Source organism: Hirundo rustica, chromosome W, assembly GCF_015227805.2.
Source record: "Hirundo rustica isolate bHirRus1 chromosome W, bHirRus1.pri.v3, whole genome shotgun sequence".
Classification (NCBI taxonomy): Eukaryota; Metazoa; Chordata; class Aves; order Passeriformes; family Hirundinidae; genus Hirundo; species Hirundo rustica.
The window spans coordinates 12,928,614-12,950,835 of NC_053487.1; the positions used below are offsets into that span (position 1 = coordinate 12,928,614).

At 46.9% G+C, this 22,222-nt stretch overlaps 1 protein-coding gene and 1 long non-coding RNA gene across 2 annotated transcripts in view; one reads left to right on the forward strand and one right to left on the reverse strand.

The window, feature by feature from the left end:
- LOC120764948 (mothers against decapentaplegic homolog 7-like) overlaps positions 1-11,266 on the reverse strand; it is a 60,388-nt gene extending 49,122 nt beyond the window's left edge. Inside the window, exons 1-2 of the mRNA XM_040089126.1 lie at positions 10,622-11,266; positions 10,005-10,058 (exon numbers count right to left, since the gene is read on the reverse strand). Of these exons, the coding sequence (XP_039945060.1) occupies positions 10,005-10,058; positions 10,622-11,138 (571 nt within the window). The 5' untranslated portion in view covers positions 11,139-11,266. The remainder of the gene's footprint in view (positions 1-10,004; positions 10,059-10,621) is intronic.
- Positions 11,267-12,635: 1,369 nt separating this feature from the next.
- On the forward strand, positions 12,636-14,539 carry LOC131378752 (uncharacterized). The gene is made up of 2 exons (XR_009208596.1): positions 12,636-12,795; positions 13,422-14,539. It is a non-coding gene; the product is annotated as an uncharacterized LOC131378752 (long non-coding RNA).
- Positions 14,540-22,222: the final 7,683 nt, after the last annotated feature.

Consider the following 22,222-nt stretch of genomic DNA (forward strand, 5'->3'; position numbering starts at 1 on the left):
GACAATGAACATCTCTTCAGATTGCTTTCAAAGCTAATTTATTTAATTTCTCATCGAGAACATCCATTCTATGTGATGCATGTAAGATCACACACTGATTTGCCAGGTGAAATTGCAGAGGGGAATCGTCAGGCAGATTCCCTTGCTGCACCTGTTGAAAATGCACGTCTCCCTGATATCTTCCAACAGGCAAAGCTGAGTTACCAACAATACCATCAGAATGTACCAGGCCTGATCCGTCAGTTCCAGCTAACACAGAGCCAGGCTCGAGCCATTGTGGCCACCTGTCCCAGCTGCCAGGTCCAGGCGATGCCATCGATGGGTATGGGAGTTAACCCCTGGGGCCTTGGCAGTTGTGAGGTATGGCAGACAGACATCACACACATTCCTAGTTTTGAACACCTCAAATATGTTCATGTAAGCATTGACACACATTCAGGCACAGTGTATGCCTCTGCCCATGCAGGGGAAAAGACTGAACATGCCAAGAAACACCTAGTGCAAGCTTTTTCAGTGTTGGGGATTCCAAAAGAAATCAAAACTGATAATGGCCCAGCATACACATCCAAGGGGTTCCTGGAGTTTGTCCAGCAGTGGGGAGTCGAACATAAAACTGGCATCCCTCACTCCCCCACAGGTCAAGCTGTGGTTGAGCGAGCACATCAGACGCTCAAACAGGTCCTGGCTAGACAGAGTAGTACAACTGTGTGGATGTCTCCACATGAGAAACTCTGCAAAGCCATGTTTACCATCAATTTTCTGAACTGTTCATTTGAAAACATGAGTCCACCAGTGGTATGCCATTTTAACAGTGGCAATCAGTTCAAATTGTCTCAGCGTCCACCGGTCAAGATTAGGGATCCAGAAACTTGGGAAACCAAAGGTCCCTATGAGCTCGTGACCTGGGGTCGTGGCTATGCATGCGTGGTCACTCCCTCAGGCCCTCAGTGGATTCCCCAGAAGTGGGTGAAACCTTTTGTCCCCTAAAAATCCAGCTCCTGCAGAAGGGGATAAGAGGCAAGTAGCCATTGCATCCAAAAGAAGATGCCGCCGGATGGAGGAAAAAGAATCTTCCTAGATGTGGACTCCTTCCAGCAGTGTAGTGGTGCAAGAATTGGTTTATTAAGTTATTTTTGTAAGATTTTTAAGTTATTTTTGTAATGGTTTAGTCCACTGTACCCCCCTGTGTTCTGTAATAGTTTTCCCCCTTATGAGTTGGTTATATAACCAGACGTTTTATGCCAATCATTCCTTCCCTGCACCTGTCCCTGTCAATCCCCCCTCTCTCCTCTTGGTCGCCCTGTCTGTCACTTCAAGACCCTTCCCTGGATTCTAGAAAGATCCAGGAGAGGAATCGAGTGATAGGCTGGTGCCCGGGGAATCCCCTCCTCCCCTCTTGTGATTTGTTAATGGTTTAGAAGTTGACACCCCATATTACACCCCTGTGTTCCCTGGTTGGCTGACCCATTGTCACCACCCCTGCATCCTCCCCCTTTTATAAGTGGCCGCAAGGCTTTGATCTATGCTCTCTCTGGGCAGCAGTGGTCTGAGGTGGAGCTCCTTGCCGGACTCCCCTTAATAAACTACCTTCTACCCTGCCTAAAGAGAGTCGACCCTTTTTCCGTCGCCGCAGTTGCAACTCCATCTGGTCCACTCACCTTTGTGGGGAACCAAGAACCCAGCGGGAGGAGGTTACTCGCCCTGCCTGTAACCCCAACCGATCCACGCTGTTGCAGTGCAGAACTGAGCTAGCCTGCGCGCCTGCTAGGCGTGAGGGACACAGCGACACAGCAGAAACAGAAACTTTTAACATGTTTTAAAAATGTTTGTTTTTCTTTTTAGAGAAAACCTACCTCACACTCAACCCTGTGATGAACCCCATACAAGTTGTCATCTTGTTTTTGCTGAACAGTCTGGCAGCTGCATGGATCATCCCTCAGCCGCGTCAAAAGGTCTGGGTGACCCGGGCACAGACACTTCAGCAGGAAAACATATGTTTGTCCACTGCATCAACAGAGAATCCTATGTCCTCCTGTCTGGTAGGAATTCCATTATGGGCAGGAATTCCGTCTCGGCTTTTAGGAGGGCCATGTACCATAGGGCGGTTGTCCGTATTGACACCCAACCAAACTTTAATTGGTGAATGGACTCACAAAAATAAATCGGCAAACAAAATTCAAAAGAGAAGTGCTGACCAATTGGATCCAAATTGTAATTCAGAAATTTTTCATTGGGCCAAGTCAAAAAGAATTGCTGTGTCCCTGTTCCTTCTGTGGGTCGCAGCAGCCAAAGCTCTAGGTGAATTGGGCCATCTAGAGTGCTGGGTAGTCAAACAGGCAAATTTAACGTCCACCGCCATCAGCTCTCTCCTAGAAGATGAGGAAATTACCAGACAGGCCACTCTCCAGAACCGTGCTGCTATAGATTATCTCTTGTTACTTCAGGGACATGAATGCCAGGAATTTGAAGGACTATGTTGCCTAAACCTGACCTTGAAGGCTCCAAACATCCATGCTGCCCTTCGAAGCATGAACAGCTTGATCGGACAGGTGAAGCAAGAATCTGAGGATTGGATCAAAGAACTGTTCAAAGGCTGGGGACTTACAGGGTGGTGGACTTCTATAGTTAAAACAATTCTGTTATTTCTTGTTATTCTTTTCCTTGTAACAGTAGCGTTCGGGATCCTACGCTGTTTGATTTTCAAGGCTATTAATAGTCTCATACCTTCTACCTCAGAAGTCAACCACATAGAGTTGGCAAACCTAAAGCAGGTTGACTCCCCCACCAATTGTAATTGGTGGGAAAACCCACATTCTGTGTAACCTAATGTTCTTCTAATGTTCTTAAACAAAAAAGGGGGAGATGTTGTGTTCCTCTGAGGAATGGTTTTTCCCCTCAGAGTCCCCCTGAAACCTGTGCTATGTAGTTCAACCCTTCCTTCCTATCATACATACCCCTGACCCTATTGGCTCAGGGCCAATATCTTTCCTTGGCCCAAAACTAGATAAACCCCTGTCTCTTCCTGGTTCACTCTCTCTCTTCTCGGGCTCCTGGAACATCATATCGAGAAAAAAATCTTGGACGGAAGCCTGGGGGTGAGAGTCACTCTTTTGAAATCTTTATTCTGTTTCTCTGAAATATATTTCCCTAAAACTCCTGAATAACTGAGCTAACAAAAGCCCGGGGGGGATGGCTAGAGGGAAGTATATTTTCAGGAAGGAGAGTGGAAAAAAAGGTTAAGGGATTTACTTCCAGAGCTTTGGCAAAATCCTGAAACAGCTGTTGGTAATAACAACTTGCCAATTCGATTAGAACATCTATGTGGTGATGGTGAATGGGTCTCAGCACTCAAGCAGGCTCAGGAAATTCCTTTAGATGTTTTGGAGCGCATTAAAGATGTTGCTTCCAAAAGCATTCTTTTTAATCCAGCCTGATGGGCCTTTCCAACCTTACAGTAAAATAAAGCAGCTTCCATCAGAACCTATCGTAAAATTTGTGGAGCAATTAACCAGAGCTATCGAGTTACAGGTTAAGGAGGAAGGAGCCCAGGAACAGGTCCTGGAGGAAATAGTGCTGACTAATGCAAATGAACAGTGCAAGGCAGCCATCCTCAGCCTGCCCATGGAACCGGCTCCAGCCTTAGATGACATGCTCCATGTGTGTGCCAGGAAGGTTCCCTTCATGACAGCTCACCAAAACCACAGTTCCAGAGATGCATTCAGACCACTGCAAAGAGCTGCTGCTGCAGACACCATGCCTCCTGTGCCTGTGCCACGACCACTGCCCAAGAGAAGAACAACATGTCTCCTGTGAGATCAGGCTAGACATTGAGCATCTCAATGCCCTTTAAAGAGACAATTTTTGGACTTTTGGGACAATGGGGGCGGGGGGGGTCTCAAGGGCCCAAAGGGAATCTTTCAAAAAACTAAAGGAAGAGTACCAGCTTGCCCAGTGTGCCGACATAAATGGGGCAAGTCCAAGGAGGGGGGAGAAAAAACCAGAAAATGTAAATGCTAACCTAACTAATCCTGCTTTAACCAGTTCTGCTTTTCAGCAGAAGTCACCGGATGTGACCCTTCCAGATCATGATGTGAGCAGACCCAATCTAACCACTGAATGTCTCCAAAAGCCTTTTAGGTTGCAGCTGACAGAATCCTTGCACCTAAGTGACACAGACTGGCATTTAGGTTCATTGGATCTGCAGGTGCCAGGCTCTTGGCAACAAGTTGGCAGTAAGTATGTCATCCTTGGGGACACCAAATACACACCGAGAGAGACCGAGATCCTTCCAGGTCTCGTCTCATCAAACCCTGAACAACTCGTTCTCTGGCTGAGCTGTGTCCGTCCACACTTGTTTCTGCCTAAGAGGCAGATAATAGCTCAGGCAATTCCAGCACCTGACCCATTCCCTGAGAAAAACATCATGAGGAACAAACACCCTGAGGTTTGCCCCACACGAGTTATTGGGAGGGACAAACTCATAATATGGTGTGAGGTCCATCATGGTGGGGAAGTCATAAACATCAAGGGGGTTTTGAACACAGGCGCGGATGTAACGATTGTACCAGAAAGGATGTGGCCATCACATTGGGAACTGCAAAACGTGGCAGGGCACGTGCAAGGTGTAGGAGGGATGAAATGGGCAAAACAGTCAAAAAGTGTTGTACAAATTAAGGGGCCAAACGGACAATTGGCTACATTGTGTCCATTTGTTTTGGATTATTCAGGGCCATTGTGGGGGAGAGACCTGATGGCCCAGTGGGGGGGTCACGATTGGCATTCCAGATGCCCCCCTGGTTTTTCGGGCTGCGGCCACTGAAGAGCACCCTACCCAGAAACTCAATTGGAAAACTGATTCACCAGTCTGGGTAGAGCAGTGGCTGCTCAGTAAAGAAAAATTGAAGGCGCTTCAGGAGCTAGTGGATGAACAGCTAGCTAAAAGGTCACATTGTGGAAACCACGTCTCCGTGGACTTCCCCGGTCTTTGTTATAAAAAAGGCAAACAAAGGCAAGTGGCGGCTCCTCCACGAACTCTGTCAAATTAATAATGTCATTGAGGACATGGGTTCTCTTCAACCAGGGATGCCATCCCCAGCAATGCTCCCCCAAAACTGGAATTTGGCAATTATTGATGTCAAAGATTGTCTTTTCCAGATTCCTCTGCACCCTGATGATGCCCCACATTTCACCTTCTCAGTCCCTACCCTCAACTGAGAAGCCCTGAGGAAAAGATACCACTGGAAATACCTTCCCCAGAGGATGAAAAACTCGCCATCTATTTGTCAGTGGTATCTCTTTTCCTTGCTGTCCCCAGTGCACGCAGCTGCGAGAAAAGCCATCATCCTGCACTACATGGATGATGTGCTCGTGTGTGCCCCCAATGATGACTTACTGTCCCACGCACTTGACCTGACAATCGATTCTTTGGTTGCTGCAGGGTTCGAGCTTCAGGAGGAAAAGATTCAAAGGATACCACCTTGGAAGTACCTGGGTCTGGAGATTGGTAAGCGGACCATTGTGCCACAAAAATTGGTTGTCAAAAATAACATCAGGACCTTAGCAGATGTCCATCAGCTGTGTGGGTCTTTAAATTGGGTAAGACCTTGACTAGGTCTGACCACTGAGGACCTAGACCACCTCTTTAATATTTTAAAAGGGGGAGAGGAGCTAAGTTCTCCTAGGACCCTCTCCCAAGAGGCAAGAGCAGCCCTAGAAAAGGTACAGGACTGTATGGCCACCAGACAGGCCAACAGGTGCAAATCAGACTTGCCATTTAAATTCATCATTTTAGGCAAACCGCCACACATACACGGGATGATCTTTCAGTGGGAAAAAGTGGAAAAATCAAAAAAGGACAAAGACTGTAAGGATCCCCTCTTAATCATAGAGTGGGTTTTCCTCAGTCACCACCGGTCCAAAAGAATGACCAGGCCACAGGAACTGGTAGCAGAATTGATCCGGAAAGCCAGGACCCGGACCAGGGAGTTGGCAGGATGTGATTTTGAGTGCATTCACATCCCAATTGAGGTAAACTCAGGCCAAATCACAAAAGCAATGTTGGAGCACCTGATTCATGAAAATGAAGCTGTGCAGTTTGCTCTGGATAGCTACACAGGTCAAATTTCAATTCATCGGCCTGCTCACAAATTATTTAGAGAACAAATTCAGTTCAAATTATCATTAAAAAGTGTTCATAGCAGGAGGCCTTAAAAGGCTTTAACTGTTTTTACAGATGCATCTGGAACATCTCACAAGGCAGTAATAACTTGGAAAGATCCTCAAACTCAGCAGTGAGAAAAAGATATTGTCGAGGTGGAAGGATCACCTCAGGTAGCTGAGTTGGCTGCAGTTGTTAGAGCTTTTGAAAAGCTTCTTGAACCATTCAATTTGGTCACAGATTCGGCCTATGTAGCAGGTGTAGTATCCAAAGCTGAGCAGGCTGTACTGAGTGAGGTCTCCAACACTGCACTTTTCAACTTGCTCTCAAAACTAGTAAATCTAGTCTCCCATCGAGAGCAACAATTTTATGTATGCACATCAGATCACACACCGATTTGCCAGGGTTCATAGCCGAGGGCAACAGAAGGGCTGATGCTCTTGCTGTGCCTGTGGAGATGGCCCCACTCCCAAACATCTTCAAACAAGCCAAGATCGGCCACCACCTTTTTCATCAGAATGCACCGGGCTGTAGTGGTTTTATGTTCATTAAATTCTGGTCTTAGTACTTATTCTTTTTTTGTGGGAGAGAGACTAGGGGAAAAGTAAAGCAGGCGTAACTTTAAAAATTAATAAATAGTTTTATTAACATATATTGAAAGAATGGAAAAAGAAAGTTGGGAAAAAAAACTAAAACAAAACAGAATGAAACTTTAAAAATACTTTTCCTTCCCCTTACAAACTGTTTACTTTTTTATAAAACAACGTAAAGAGACAAAATTTGTAATTTTCAGTTAGTTTTACTATTTGACAATAGTATTTTATTAATTCTTTAGGAGAAAAGTCTTTTTTTTGATTTATAGATCTTATTGATAACTTAGAACAGTTTTCTTGTGGGTTTTTTAACTGTTACAAAAACAGCCACCCAGGAAAACTTGCCTTTGTGACTTCTCCTATTAGCAGGTTCTTGAGCTGCTTATAGGTCATGGGTCTTAGACTTTTGCATATTGGGGTGTTACTTTTTAAAGATGAATAATTAAAGGCAAAGGATTCTTTATCTTAAGGTAGAGATATTTTTTCACTTTTTTACTGGTGCAGAGGGTTTTTTATTTTTTTCTCTGTTTAAGCATCTTACAGGATTAACATTACTTAGTTTATTACAAACACTTTTGCTTAAATATATATACAAATTTAAACAATTATCTCTCTAAATGTATATTTTTCTTATGATTTAAAGGAATAATCTAAATATAGAGGTTATTTCTATGGCTTAAATAAGAATGGAACAACTCATTTTTTAATCTTCTGTCTTAATACTATTTTCATTTTTGTTTTACTGACTTTATGCTGTTTTTTCTTTATGTTTACTCTGTCCTTTTTTTTTTTTTTCTTTTCTTAGAGAAGGGCTAAGTTCTGGAAGCTTTATGTTGTTAGGAAATGGTTAAATCTGCTCAGAGTCTTTTTTTTTCTTGTGGTAGCTTGTGGTATTAGATGTTCAAGGCCTCGATGGTGAGGGAGGAAGAACTTACTAAGAAACATTAGAGATTAGAGCACCTGGGCAGTCCAGAATCACAAAAAAAAAAAACTAGGTAGGATTATAAATGCTTTTTTGGCTTACTTTTTGGTGTAAATCGGGCGGCCTCAGCCTAAATAGTGCTTATAGCTCTTATCAGGGGGCCAGCAGAGATCTTTCCTTGCTCTAGGGAACTTTGGAGAAAGTAGTTGTTGTAAAGCAGCAACCTCTCCTTCCCTCCCCCCACCCAGGAGCTGATAGAATCTGGCCAGGCCTCAGGCCAGTTCCCCCCCAAAGGGGGGGAAGCAGCAGGCTTAACTTGATGTTACTTGTTTTTCTCTGGCCAAATGAAAAAAGGAAAAGGCTTACTTACAGGAAATTAAGGGGTTTTATATGGTACTTCCCAAAGTCGTAACCGACAATTTTCAATAGTCAAAACAGATGCTAATATTCTAATTAACCCTCTAACAGGTCCCTGTCTTTTCTAAAGCAATTTCCAAGTCCTAACCCAGAAAATCACTCTACATTCTTCTATAACTAAAACACTAAACTGTACTAACCTATAACACAGGCCTAGTTCGCCAGTTCCACCTAACTCGGGAACAGTCTCGGGCAATTGTGTCAATGTGTCCCTCGTGCCAGCAACATGCACTACCAGCCCTTAGTGCAGGAGCAAACCCCAGGGGATTGAAGAGCTGTGAGGTATGGCAGACGGACGTGACACACATCATGTCCTTTGGTAGGCAAAGGTATGTCCACATATCTGTGGACACCTCTTCTGGAGCTGTCTATGCCTCTGCCCACACAGGGAAGAAGTCTAGTGATGCCATGAAACACCTAATACAGGCTTTCTCCTTCCTGGGCATCCCCAAATCAATAAAAACTGATAATGGACCCACATACACATCCAAGGAGTTCAGAAGCTTCCTGCAGCAATGGGGAGTAGAGCACAAAACCGGCATCCCCTACTCCCCGACAGGTCAGGCCATCGTGGAAAGAACCCATCAAAATCTCAAAAGGGTCCTCAGCCAACAACATCAGTCTCTAAAACTAGAAACACCCCAAATCCAGTTGTCCAAAGCCTTGTTCACTCTGAACTGTTTAAATTGCATGTTTGAAAATCTTAACCCACCAATTGTGCGCCGTTTCAGAGAGAACTGCCAACTGCAGCTTCTCCTGGCTTTTTCATGCTGAGGCAAAATAGTTCATGCTTTGCGACCCAATTTTTTGTTAAACATCTTTGCTTATTTCCACAAGTCATAAAAAGACTTATAAATTTTTTTTAAAAGTTTGCAAAGGGGGGAAAAACAACAGTCCAGCCTCCAAAGGAGCAGTAGGCAAGATGGGACCCCACACGGTACCAAAGCAACCTCAAGGTTGGGGTTTCTTTTAGTCCCAAGGAACTCATGAGCAACAATTTTACAGAAACTGCTCTTTTGGAAAAAAAAAAAAATAAATCCCCAAAAAACAATAACCTAGTATTGGTCTTCTTTGCCTCTATCTACCACCATGCCCTTCCTGACTGCCATGACCATGGGACAGTACCACGAGACATGACCACAGAGACCACCGTGCTCCAGCCAACACTCCAGATCCACTAATCCTTGAGGAGCAGGGAGCTGCTCCTTCCTGAGCTCTCCCCGTTTCTGATTCTCCCCACATCTCCTCCTCCTTCCAGACTGATTTATCTCACACCCTGCAAGTTCTGCCTGGGGCAAGCTCTGCCAACCAAGCGTTTATGCAGGCAATCACAGAAGAGCTGGTGCCAGCCTCAAATGGGCTTCTCCCCTGACACCCTGACATTCAATTACAAACAACAGGCATGCAAAGCTGTGCTAAAAAAAAAAAAAAAAAATCAAGAAAAAAATTTCAACCCCTTTTCCTAATTTTTTCAACCTGACAAGGTGGGATTAGATTGCTTAAAAAAAGAAAAAGATTTCTAACAAGTCCATTTATCAAGGTTCATTGGGATTCCCAGGTATTAGGGAAATGCTATGCTGGTTCCCAGCATAAATTCACCCAGGTGTGCAGGAGCACTGCCATTTCCAACTGGACCCCATGATTTTCCTGGCTGACTCGAGAAATGCAGGCCTGAGCTGCACTGCAATCCCTCCTAGAGTTTCTTGCCAAAGTTTTAAAATCCTACTTTGTGCAGAGGGTATTTTAGATAAATTATATGTTAATTATATGGTAATTCTTCAAGGAGTAGCAAGAAGCACAGAGGCAAGCAGCCCAAAAGCTAAATGCATGACAAAGGCAGGAGATGTTTCCCTTAGCTAAGAAAGGGGCTGTTTTCCCTTTTATCTGTAGTCTGCATTGCAAAAAGTCCACTTACCACTTGGCTTGAGAAAATCCATTGGATATCTGGAGTAGGGTGGAGGAGGAGACTCTGGAATTAGAAAAGTACAGAGAAAATAAAGGCAGAGCCATGAGAAAGAAAAAAAAAAACCGAAAAAAATGAATTTATGATAACAGTGGCATTCTTTTAGCAAAACTGTTTGTCTTAGCTCTGGGGGTTGGAGGCAGGACAGAGGCGGTGATTGCCTTGATATTTAACTGTCAGATAAACAAAAGGGGCCGTCTGGTGCCAGCCTCCCTGCTATCTACTGCTCGGGCTGTCTAATCGGGGCGGCCTTGGCTCGGCGGAGCCGCAGCAGCGCTTGGGCCGTCCGGCCTTTAATTCCCGGCACCCGCAGAGGCGAGACTGCTCCGCCTGCCGCTCCGGGGCCCCAGGGGCGGCAATTCACCCCCTCCCCTAAATAGAAAAAAAAACCAACCAAAACATAAACCAGGGCAACGGAAAGGAGGTTTCGTGTGGTTTTTTTGTTTGTTTGGGTTTCTTGTTTGTTTTTTGGGTTTTTTTGCCAGAGGGGAAAAAATTTGGTGGACTAGAAGGCGAATGGGGCTTCATCCCTCCATCCCCCCGTACCCCTGCTCCCTCCGCCGCCGTACCTAGCTCGCAGAGCTGGCTGAGGTGGTGCGGGTTGCAGCAGACAAGCTCGGGGTGAGCCTTGCTGTAGGATTCACAGCAACACAACCTCTTCACTTCGGAGCAGTGGCGGAGGTCGGGCCAGCGGAACACCTTGCAGAGCAACATCGGCAGCGGGTACCAGTGCTGGCCCAGCCGGGAGTCGGCCTTGGCGGGCAACAGAAGGCAGGGGGTCCGCCCCCCGCCACGGGACTCCACGGCGTGCAGCAGCCCCTCCAGCTGCCGCTCCTTCAGCCGCTTCAGCACGGCGTAGGTCAGCGCCTTCAGTTCCGCCTCCGCCCGCCCGCTGCGGCCCGTCTTGCTCGGGCAGCACCCGCGCCCCCCGCCACAGACAGGCGCCCGGGCCTCGGCCACGGCCGCGCCAGACTCGCCCGCCGCCGCCGCCGCCGCCCCCGCCTCGTCGTCCTCCTCCTCCTTTCCGCCGGGTGCACGGTTCCGCCAGAGCCGCCGGACGAGCACCGAACGTTTGGTCCTGAACATACGGGACGAGAGGAGGGGGCTCCGGCTACAAAACGGACATGTCGCCCGCTGCGCATGAAGGAGCCGGGAGCCGAGACGCAGCGGCGGATAGCGGCGGGAGGCGGCAGGGCCAAGGCGGGCTGTGACACGCGCCAGTCTCCGCGCTGGGGCCGCGGGTCCCACGGCCTTCTGCGGCGGGCTGCGCCGGCCGCGCCTCCGCCCGCTGCGAGCGCCCGCGAGAGGAAAAAAAATCAAATTAGAAAAAAAAAAAACAAACGGGGGGAAGTGACGAGCCGCCGCTCGCCTCGGCTTTGCCCTTAAAGAAAAGAAAAATAAAAAGCCCGTCTAGAGCCTGCGGCGCCCGGCACGGGGGAAGGCGGGCGAAGGCTGTCGGCGCCGCGCCGCCCTGTGCGACGGCGGAGCGGGGCCGGAGCGGCGGGAGAACCGCGGCTGCCCAGGGGCCGCGGAGCCCATCAACCCGCCACGCCGGGGAGGGAGTGCGGGGGGATAAGGAGGCAGGGATACGGCAGGGCAGAATCAAAGGATAAAAAATAAAAAGAGAGCCAAAAGAGTGTGTAGTAAAAAAAAAAAAAAAAAAAAAAAAAAAAAAAAAAAAAATTAAAAAGAACCGAAGCAACAACCCTAAGGTTTGGACGTCGGTTTAAGCATCTGTCACAAAAGAGACGCACAAGCGCATCCGGTGTTGTATCCCTTTTTAAAGCCCAGGTCGTCTTGAGGGAGTGGTCGAAGTGGGTTTTTTTCCTCCTTTTTTCCAAAGATTTGAATCCACATGGACACACACACGGAGTCTTGATCCGACTGCTACGGAAGGGGGGGGGGGGGGGGGGGGGGGGGAAGGAAAGTGGGGCTGTGTCCCCTCCTCCTTGCCTTCCCCAGCAGCGTGCCGCGGCGGGGAGAGCCGCGCCGAGCCAAGCCAGCCGCCCGCTGCTCCTGGCGGTGCTTACATGGATGCGGGGCTGCTCACCAACTGGCGTCCCTCTCCTTGCTGCTGGCGCCTCTCTTTCGGTGTTTTGGGTTTTTTTCCTCCTCTCACCTCCTTTTTGCCTGCCTCCCTTCCCCCCCTCCTTCTTCCTCCTCCTCTTCCTTTTCTTCCTTTCTTGGCTTGGGTTTTTGTTTTTCTGTTGTTTTTATTGTTGGTTTTTTGTTCTTTTTTTTCTTTCCCTCCACTCGCTGCAACGTGCCGCCCTCCCCGCACCAGCGCCTCCGTATTTTCCTTGCTGCCGGAGAGAGGAGCCCTGGCTGCAGAGCGGGGCAAGGCGGGAGCGGAGCCGACGGTGGCGCGGTGCCTGCGCCCCCTCTCCTCCGCTCAGTCCCCCGCTCTGCTCCCCCCCCCCCCGGCTCCAGCGGCGGCTCGCAGTGGGCAGAGGCTCGGCCTCGGTGCCGTCACGTGGGCGTCTAGACACCGTGTCGCTGCAGGGGAAAAAAAAAAATTATATATTATATTTACCTCTCAGCGCCATGCGCAATCGGCGACTGGGGATGCTGAAAGGTTGTGGCTCCCCCCGTCTCCGTTCCCCCTCCCCAACCTCCACCCCTGCCCCAGGATGGAGGGCCCCTCCGAGAGCATGGCGAGGGTGAGTAGCGGCTGGTCTCTCCCCTGCACCTAGCGGGGCACAGCAGAGGGAGCCTCCGGGGCCGGGGTGTGCCGGAGCCCACTGTAAGTATTGAAATATAAAACCAAATCAGTCATGAAATTAAAAAAGTTTATTTATATATATATATATGGTTCTGGGCATCAAAAGAGGACACTGCACAAAAAGCAATAATAATAATACTGAGAGGAATGACAAGATTTGTCTTCACAAACAAGCCCTGGGTCTGCTGGTAGATAAAACTAGCACTGAGAGACAAAAAAAACAATGGGAAGGATTCTACTGATTGATGAATGGAAAAGAAGATACTTGCCTTTACAAGGTTTGTTTGTAAATGAAATTGGATATTGAAAGATGAAAGCAACAATAGGGAAAAACCCATAAATCCTATAAGAATTAAAATTAGGGGGGGGTTATACATTAAAAGGGGAATCTTAGGTCTTAGGCATTTCAAGAAGTCTGTACCTCTCAAGTACCTCAGCCAATGGGGAAAGAGAGAGGGAAATGCGGCCGTGAAATTAGGATAAAAAAGAGGCTGCGTCCTCCAAAAATCCGAGAGACCCCAGGGGAAATGCCCCATGGCCTCTCCCTTTATTTGAATAAAGTAGAAGGACTCCTCTGTCTCCTTTTTGGACATAAACCTCTGGTGTTTGTGGATTAATTTTCCTAACAATACTTTCCACTTTTACAGCACCTGTCGCCAAAGGATGGGAAAATATTTCATAGAGGGTTGGTACACTTCAATTCTCATCAAATGCAAAGCAGAAATGATCAGCACATAGCACTCCAATATTCCCATTATGGGTACTACTAGTGGTAATAATCCCTTGCACCCTGGGAGCTCCGAAGATCCCACATTCCAATTCTGGACCTGCAGAGGATGGGGAAACTGAGCCACCAAGAGGCTGTGCAGCTCTACCAGCCCTGCTGCACTCAGTGGCAGAGCTGGGAAGTCCAGACAGGCTTCCTAGCTCTAGGTTTGACAGGGCAGAAGCCCCCAAGGGTCCCCATCCCACACGCACTCCCACAGAGGAGTAACTCCTTTTTCATATAATAGATGCGGGTAGATAAATTGCTTCAAGGTCACTGTGATATATGTCCTAAAGTTAATTCATGTTAAAAAGATGTAAAATGTAATTCAACCCCTATAAGTATAAGTTTTGTTTCTAATCCAGTATGCTAAGAGTTAACTCAGACGAAAGTGGCCCGGAGAAGGGTACAGGAATTTCTTTTGCCTGAAAAGACATAGGAGGGACACGAAGAAACCATGATTGGAATTACCAGAAAAAGAGATATGAGGATGCCTCTGCCGGGAATCGTTAAGGGGAGAACAAAGACAACAGAAAAAGGAGATGAGAGCCCGGAGAACCAGATGATTACATCAGATCGATATCTCATCCATCTCCTCCTGAAATTAACATCTTCACGCCACACCTGGATTCGACCATTAAAGGCATTGTCTTCTCAAGCAACCCTATTCAGAATCACCAGAGCTGGAACATGAATGTCTAATGAGGCTGCCTCAGAAGGAGGAACCTCGAAGTCCTGAGTTTCTCTCAGCGATCCAGTGTATAAAAAGAGACTGCTCCAAGCCAGAAATGTGAACATGGGTGTGGGAGATTAGGGACAGGCGGTCGGAAGATATCGCGTTGTACGGGCAGACAGAACCCCTCCCTCAACTCTTAGTTGGTTAGTGTCCTTGATAAGGTAAGCAATACCTAACTTGTAACGTAAGCAGACGGATGTGATGTAGCAAACAGAGGTTTTATAACTCCATGTAGCCAGTTAATAAATGCCATTAGCCGTCCACCACACTGGTGTCTGTGAGCTGGTGGTCCGAGCAGCCTGGGTGTGGCTGCCGTGTCGTTCCTGAACCAGGTCGCTACACCTCAGCGGAGGTAACACATGGGGGGTAACATACTGGCTAAGTGTGTTACTGTGTTCACCCAGCGCCAATCCCGGGCTCGACGCTGTCCTTTTAATTGTGGCTGTCCGAGACTGTCATTCTGTCTCTCAATAAAATTCCAAAATTTTGATTTATCGAATTTGGTGAATCATATTTATTACAATCTGGTGACCCCGACGTGATTGGAGTGATACCGGGACCCTCGGACCCCTGTCTCTGACCAGGAGGTGCCCTGCTGAATTCAGCAGCCTGGCACAGCCGATAGAGGCTGGGTGGAACCAATCAACCACACGACGGACTTAAAAACAAAAGCCACACTTAAAAGGAAGATAGGCGAGGTCAGAGCTCTCAGGGAACTCGGGGAGGTCTGGGGAACAGAACCTCCGGAGCCGCGGCAGAAAAGATCAACTCGTAAAAATCTACATGCACGAAGAACCCACGCAGGAAAAGGATCGTAAGTATTGCGTGGTTGAGTGGGGGTGACCGAGCGTGTGAGTGAGACGTGATTTTATCACGAAGCGAGTGGGACCCCAAAACCGCAGTTCCACTTCCCTGCGAGAGGTGTGGTTGGTTGCGGGGGAAGCAAAAGTTTCGGGGGTAAACACCCACCTCACACGTCAAGCCCAGAAACTCGGGGAGTTTCGGAAGGGGGATCAGTCACAGGAAGGCTGAAAGGGAAGGGTATGTCCTTAGAAGAGTTCCGGGACTGGTAAACTTTTCAGCCTAGGACCAGGAACGGTCCAGGGGAGAGAGAGTAAGTAGTGGAGAAGAGAGCTGGTAATCACCAGGGAAAACCCCGAAAGGGAGCGATCACCCTTAAAGGGCCAGTAACTGGTGGACCCACAACATGGGACAAGGGAAAAGTAAAACAAAGAAAAGGTCACAGGGGAATCCAAAAAGGGAACCATTAAAGGGATCCCTGAAATCCCAATTGAAAGTCCTTTGGATGGATGTTAGAACATTGGGACGAGTGCCCTATAAGAAAAAGGAGGTCAAAGAAACAGATGATACATTACTGTATGGAGGTGTGGGGAGGAGTGGAAGTACAGGACCACGTAACATGGCCTATCTTTGGGACATTTGAAGAATGGATTTGCACGGCGCTAGTGAATTATGTAAAGGAGGGGGGAAGTAAAGAGGAACAGGAATATGCGCGGATCTGGGAAAGGATCGATGCTAGACTTTTGCCAGTAAAATTAAAGGGTCCAACATCCTCCTCGGGTGATAAGTGGGAACCTTTAGATAACCCTCCTCCGCCCTACGTAGTGCCCTCGCCCCCTCCCCTTCCAAATCAGGGAAACCCCTAAGACCCCGTAAGATTGAGGTATCCCTCGGAGCAAGGGATCCCTGGACCCTCACCTCTTCCATCTGCCCCTTCCCCAGAGTCACAGGCGGTGGCTCCATTCCCACCGGTTGGGCTCCCTCCTCCATTAGAACCTGTGCCAGCTCCCCGACCATCAGGGGGTTAACACAAATTCCTCAGACCCCTGCCCCACTCCTCGACACCCAGCCGCTTGAACTAGATTTGGCGGCGTTCCTCAGCCCCACAGCCCTGGCACTGCCTGTTCCATTAGAGGCTAAGCATACCCCACCCACTATGAGGACTAGAAGGCAGCTCAAGAGATTGAATGAGGCAGAAAGTGAAGGGGAAGGCGAGAGAGCAAACCTTTTTCCCTTACGGGAAGTGCCGACTGCCCCAGGAATTATCAGGTACGTAAATGTCCCAATCAATACCAGCGACGTAAGAGCTTTTAAAAAGGAAATGGGAAAGCTTATGGATGACCCCTTAGGAGTATCTGAGAGGCTGGATGAGTTCTTGGGAACCAGTATATACTCATACGAGGATCTCACAGCGATCTTGAGGTCTTTGTTCAACACGGAAGAAAGAGAAATGATACGGCAAGCAGGAATAAGGGAGTGGGAGCGCCGGAACCCCCAGAGCACCCCCGGGGATCAAAAATGGCCAAGCCAGGATCCCCGGTGGAACGCCCAAACCGAAGAGGGTAGAAGGAATATGATTGATATGAGAAACATAATAATCCAGGGAATTAGGGAGGAGGTACCTCGGGGACAGAATCTAAGCAAGGTTTTTGGGGAATGTCAAGGGAAAGAGGAAACACCTACGGAATGGTTAGAAAGGTTAAGGAAAAGTCTCCAAATATACTCGGGGATGGATCCTGATCCTCCTGTGGGAGAGGTATTGCTAAAGATACAGTTCATAGCTAAATCATGGGAAGATATACGGAAGAAATTAGAGAAAATCGAGGGGTGGCAGGAGAAAGGATTGCAAGAGTTACTTGGGGAAGCCCAGAAAATATACATGAGGAAGGACGAGGAAAAAGGGAAAATACAAGCTAGGGTACTGGTAGCAGCTGTAAGGGAAGCCCAGAAGCAAGAACGTCCTCAAGCCTTGGAAAAAACCTTGAGAAGAGGACCCTCGAAGGGACCAGTGCGTCCGCAAAGAGGGACCCCTGTTAATCAAGGGGAGGGACCTGAATGCTTTTATTGTAAGAAAAAGGGGCACATGAAAAAAGATTGCAAGAAAAGAAATGAGAGATGAAAAGATGTTTCAGGAAGATTAGGGATGTCGGGGGCTCTTCATTTTAGGGTCCTTAACATCAAGGGAGCCCTTGATAACCTTAAAAATTGGACCCAGGGGAACAGAAATGGATTTTTTAGTAGACTCTGGGGCTGAGAAAAGTACGTTTAAGCAGCTGCCTCCGGGATGCCAAGTTAGCAAGGTATTTATGGTAGTTATAGGGGCTAAGGGAGAACCTTTTAGGGTTCCCATAGTAAAAGATGTAGAGATTGAATCCGAAAATAGAGTCTGTTTAGGGGATATGTTGTTGGTAGAGGAAGCTGATTATAACCTGTTGGGCAGAGATTTGATGGTTGCACTAGATATTAGTTTAATTGTAAAGGATTCACGAATAGTGATCAGTATATATAAACTAACCTGCGAGGATGAAGAGAAAATTAACCCGAAGTGTGGCATACAGGAAGGGAAGCAGGAAGGCTGGACATGAACCCCATTTCAATTGAAATAGAAAGGCCTGAAGACCCCATAAGGGTGAAACAGTATCCTATTCCTTTAGAAGGGAGACAAGGACTAAAACCTATCATAGAAGACCTAATAAATAAAGGCATTTTGGAACCTTGTATGTCCAGACATAATACCCCAATATTAGCCATTAAAAAGACAGATGGGAGTTATAGGCTAGTGCAAGATTTGAGAGCAATAAATGAGAGAACAACAACTCGATTTCCCGTAGTTGCAAACCCATACACAATTCTGAATAGGGTCCCCCCAGAAGACACATGGTATAGTGTAATAGACCCAAAAGATGCATTTTGGACCTGCCCTTTAGCCGAAGGCAGTCGTGACTTCTTTGCATTTCAATGGGAGGACCCTGAAACTAATCGTAAGCAGCAAGTGAGATGGGCCTCCCTGCCTCAAGGATTTGTGGACTCGCCCAACCTATTTGGACAAGCCTTAGAGCAATTGCTAAGTCAGTTTTCCCCCAGGAAAGGGACAAAAATCTTGCAGTATGTAGATGACCTGCTAGTTGCTGGAGAAATGGAGGAGGACGTAAGAGAATGCACCATTGAATTATTAAACTTTTTGGGACAAAAAGGTTTAAAAGTATCCAAGCAGAAATAGCAGTTCACCGAACCAGAGGTAAAGTATCTGGGGCACTGGATTATCAAAGGAAAGAAAAAGTTAGATCCAGAAAGGGTATCTGGTATATTAGAGTTACCTCCCCCAAAGAATAAAAGACAGATACACCAGACTGTTAGGGCTTTTGGGCTACTGTAGGCAATGGATAGAAGGGTATAGTGAGAAGGCAAAATTTCTATATGAGAAATTAACCACAGAAAAGGTAAAATGGACTGAGCAAGATGACAGGGAATTACAACGACTAAAGGAAGCCCTGATAACTGCCCCTGTCCTGAGCCTCCCTGACGTAAACAAGAAGTTCCAGTTATTCGTGGATGTAAGCAATCACACAGCTCATGGGGTTTTAATACAAGAGTGGGCTGGAGACAGAAAACCTGTAGGCTACCTCTCAAAATTACTGGACCCTGTAAGTAGGGGATGGCCCACATGTTTGCAAGCTATAGTGGCCGTAGCCCTATTAGTGGAAGAAGCCAAAAAGATCACGTTTGGGGCTCCCCTCATAGTTTACACCCCACATAATGTGAGAACTATTTTACAGCAAAAAGCTGAAAAATGGCTTACGGATGCAAGGCTTTTAAAGCACGAAGCCATTCTCATCCATGCCCCTGAATTAGAATTAAGGACAACAAAAGCTAGCAATCCAGCAGAATTTCTTTTGGGGGAAGCACCGGGCAGGCCCACACATAATTGCTCTGACTTAATAGAATTGCAAACAAAGGTAAGGGCAGACCTGGAAGATGAGGAACTGGAAGAGGGAGAAAAGTGGTTTGTGGACGGCTCAGCCAGAGTCATAGAAGGGAAGAGGAAATCAGGTTATGCCATCATAAATGGGAAAACAGAGGAAGTAATCAAATCAGGCCCATTAAGTGCTTCTTGGTCAGCTCAAGCATGCGAGTTGTTTGCAGTATTACAAGCTCTAAGAGAGCTAAAAGGAAAAGTAGGAACCATTTTTACTGATTCCAAGTATGCTTTTGGGGTGGTACATACTTTTGGAAAGATTTGGGAAGAGAGGGGATTAATAAACACTCGAGGAAAAAGTCTAGTGCATGAGGATTTAATAAGACAGATCTTAAAGGCTATAAGAGAACCGAAAGCTATTGCCGTGGTATATGTAAAGGGACATCAAACAGGATTACAGTTTAGAACTAGGGGAAATAACTTAGCTGATCAGGAGGCCAGAAGGGCAGCTCTTCTTACCCTTAACATCCCTGAAAGTCCCAAGGGTGACCCCCAGGAATTTCCCCCTCACCCTACGGAAAGAGAAATTGAGGAGTTCAAAAAGATAGGAGGAACATTGGAAGAAGGAAAATGGAGACTATCTGATGGTTGAGAATTAATTCCCAAAACTTATGCCCGGACAATACTAAAGAGATTGCATTCCCAAACCCATTGGGGAACTCAGGCATTAGCCAAACAATTCCTAAAATTTTTTGGATGCAAAGGTATTTTTGAATTAGCAAAACAGGAGGTCCAAGGTTGCATGGTATGCCAGAAGATTAATAAATCTAGAATCAGGCAAGCTACACCAGGAGGACGTCCCTTAGCATACTGCCCCTTTGGGAGAATTCAGGTGGATTTCACCAAACTACCAAAAATTGGAAGGCATCGGTATTTATTAGTAATAGTGGATCAATTGACCCACTGGGTGGAGGCATTCCCCAGCCCTAGGGCAACAGTCCAGACGGTAGCACAAAGGTTATTAGAAGAAATAATTCCTAGATACAGAATCCCAGACTCCATTGATTTGGATCAGGGAACACACTTCACATCCAAAATCACGAAACACTTAGCAGATGCCCTTGGGATTAGATGGGAATATCACACACCCTGGCACCCCCAGAGTTCAGGGCAGGTAGAACGAATGCATCAGACATTAAAAGCCCAGTTATCAAAGTTTATGCTAGAAACTAAGATGTCATGGGTAAAGTGCCTACCCTTAGCTCTCCTTAACAGTAGAACTCAACCCCATTCAGGATCTGGTTTGTCCCCTTTCGAAATGCTATATGGAATGCCATATGAACACGGAATGCCAGTGGGACACCCTCCAGTGGAAGATTGCCAGATCCAGTCTTATCTTGTTTTAATTAATAAAAAATTACAGGAACTCCGAAAATGCGGACTAATAGCACAAAGCACACCCTTAGGATTCGCCATTCACAAAATCCGACCAGGGGACACGGTACTAATCAAGACGTGGAAGGAAACCCCATTGTCACCTCACTGGGAGGGACCTTTCCTCGTCCTCCTCACCACTGACACGGCTGTGAGAACAGCAGAAAAAGGCTGGAACCACTCGTCTCGGGTGAAAAGAATTGAACTGCAAGACAGCTCTTCGCAGTGGAAAATCACCTCAGCTCCGGGGGATTTGAAGCTAAAGATTCACCGGGAAACCCAATGACCAGCGCTTATCGGATAAGTTGTAACCAGGCAGGGTGTCCCTGCCATCCATTTATTCACTTTAAGTGCGGGTATTGTAAACAGATTTGGGTGACTCATTGTTACCGGGGAGCCAGGCCTTGGAGTTTATGTGAAAACTGTTTAGAAGAAGAGAACAGGCTCACAAACCTTTTTCTATACATTGCCACAGAGTCGGGCCTTTTTGAATTGGATTCTCTTGAGTGGTTCCATTACTACACAAACGGGATAAGGGAAGAATTGAATAAAAGGGCGGAACCACTAGTAATTGAGTGTAGGAGGACAGTGAAAGTACCCTGCATAGCTGACCAGATAAAAGTAGCCAATTGGGAACAGTACAAAAGACGGTATGCTCAAAGGAGCACCCATGGGGGCCCGGAAGAATATCCCTGCTGCCAAGAAGATGGTTTACCCTGCCACTGGTGGCACCCCAACAGGCGTAGGGTTGGGCAGAGGGATACACCTATGGGTAACCCTCGTGATCCTGAGTCTAGCAGTGTACCCCACGAATGGCCTCCCCAACCCCAAGGAGGGAATGGGGAAGGGAACTGACCTGCAGGAGGTTCAATTAGAGCCTGCCTGGGACCAAGTCTCAAAATCCAGGGTACGAGTAGACTGTCCCAAATTGCAAGGGGGAGGGGGCTGCAAATATAATAGTGGGCTCCAGATAAACAAAACCAATAACCCAATGGCAATGTCGAGGAAAAGGAGAGGGCTAAGTAACTTGCCTCTAATCCCCACTTGTAAAGATTGTAACAAAACAGTGTGGATTGGGAGTAAAAGGGAATCTACTTTTGTGGGATATTTACAAGTAAACAAATTGTGTTATGATAAAAACAAATTAGAAATGTGCACCCTAAATGGGAAAACATATTGCGTGGGACAGAATAAGAAACTTCAGAGAGCCTCCTTAAACGGAGGACCCATATTACTGGATTTATTAAGTGACAGTGATGAAAGGGTATGCCTAAAATTAGAAAAGGTATTCTGTTTTTCTAAGGATGAGGAAGGGTTAGACCCAGAAAATAAGATACAAAAGGTAGCCCTAGAACTCAAGAGGCAGGAATTAGAAGCAAAAAGAAAAAGGATGGAACAAGAGAGGATGAGGACACTTAGTGAACAATATGAACAATTAAAAAGACAGTCTAGTGATTGGAGTTTATCCACCTCTAGCAAAAACCTCTTTTTGGATTTAGTATAAGAGATTGCCACAGAATTAGGATTAACTAACTGTTGGATCTGTGGGGGACTAAAATCAGCCGAAAGATGGCCCTGGAAGGGGGAAAGTTTAGCCCCTGAACAACTCCTAAGGTGGGATAACAAAATCCTAAAAACAATGACTCGGCCAGAGGGACGGACACTAGATGAAAGAATAATGGGGACCATTTGTATTAGCAGGGAAGGGAACACATATAGTGAAACAGTGGGCTACACCCCATGTCTATCCACATTAACAGTGAATTCTAACAAGTCTAAAATGTGGCAGTCCGAA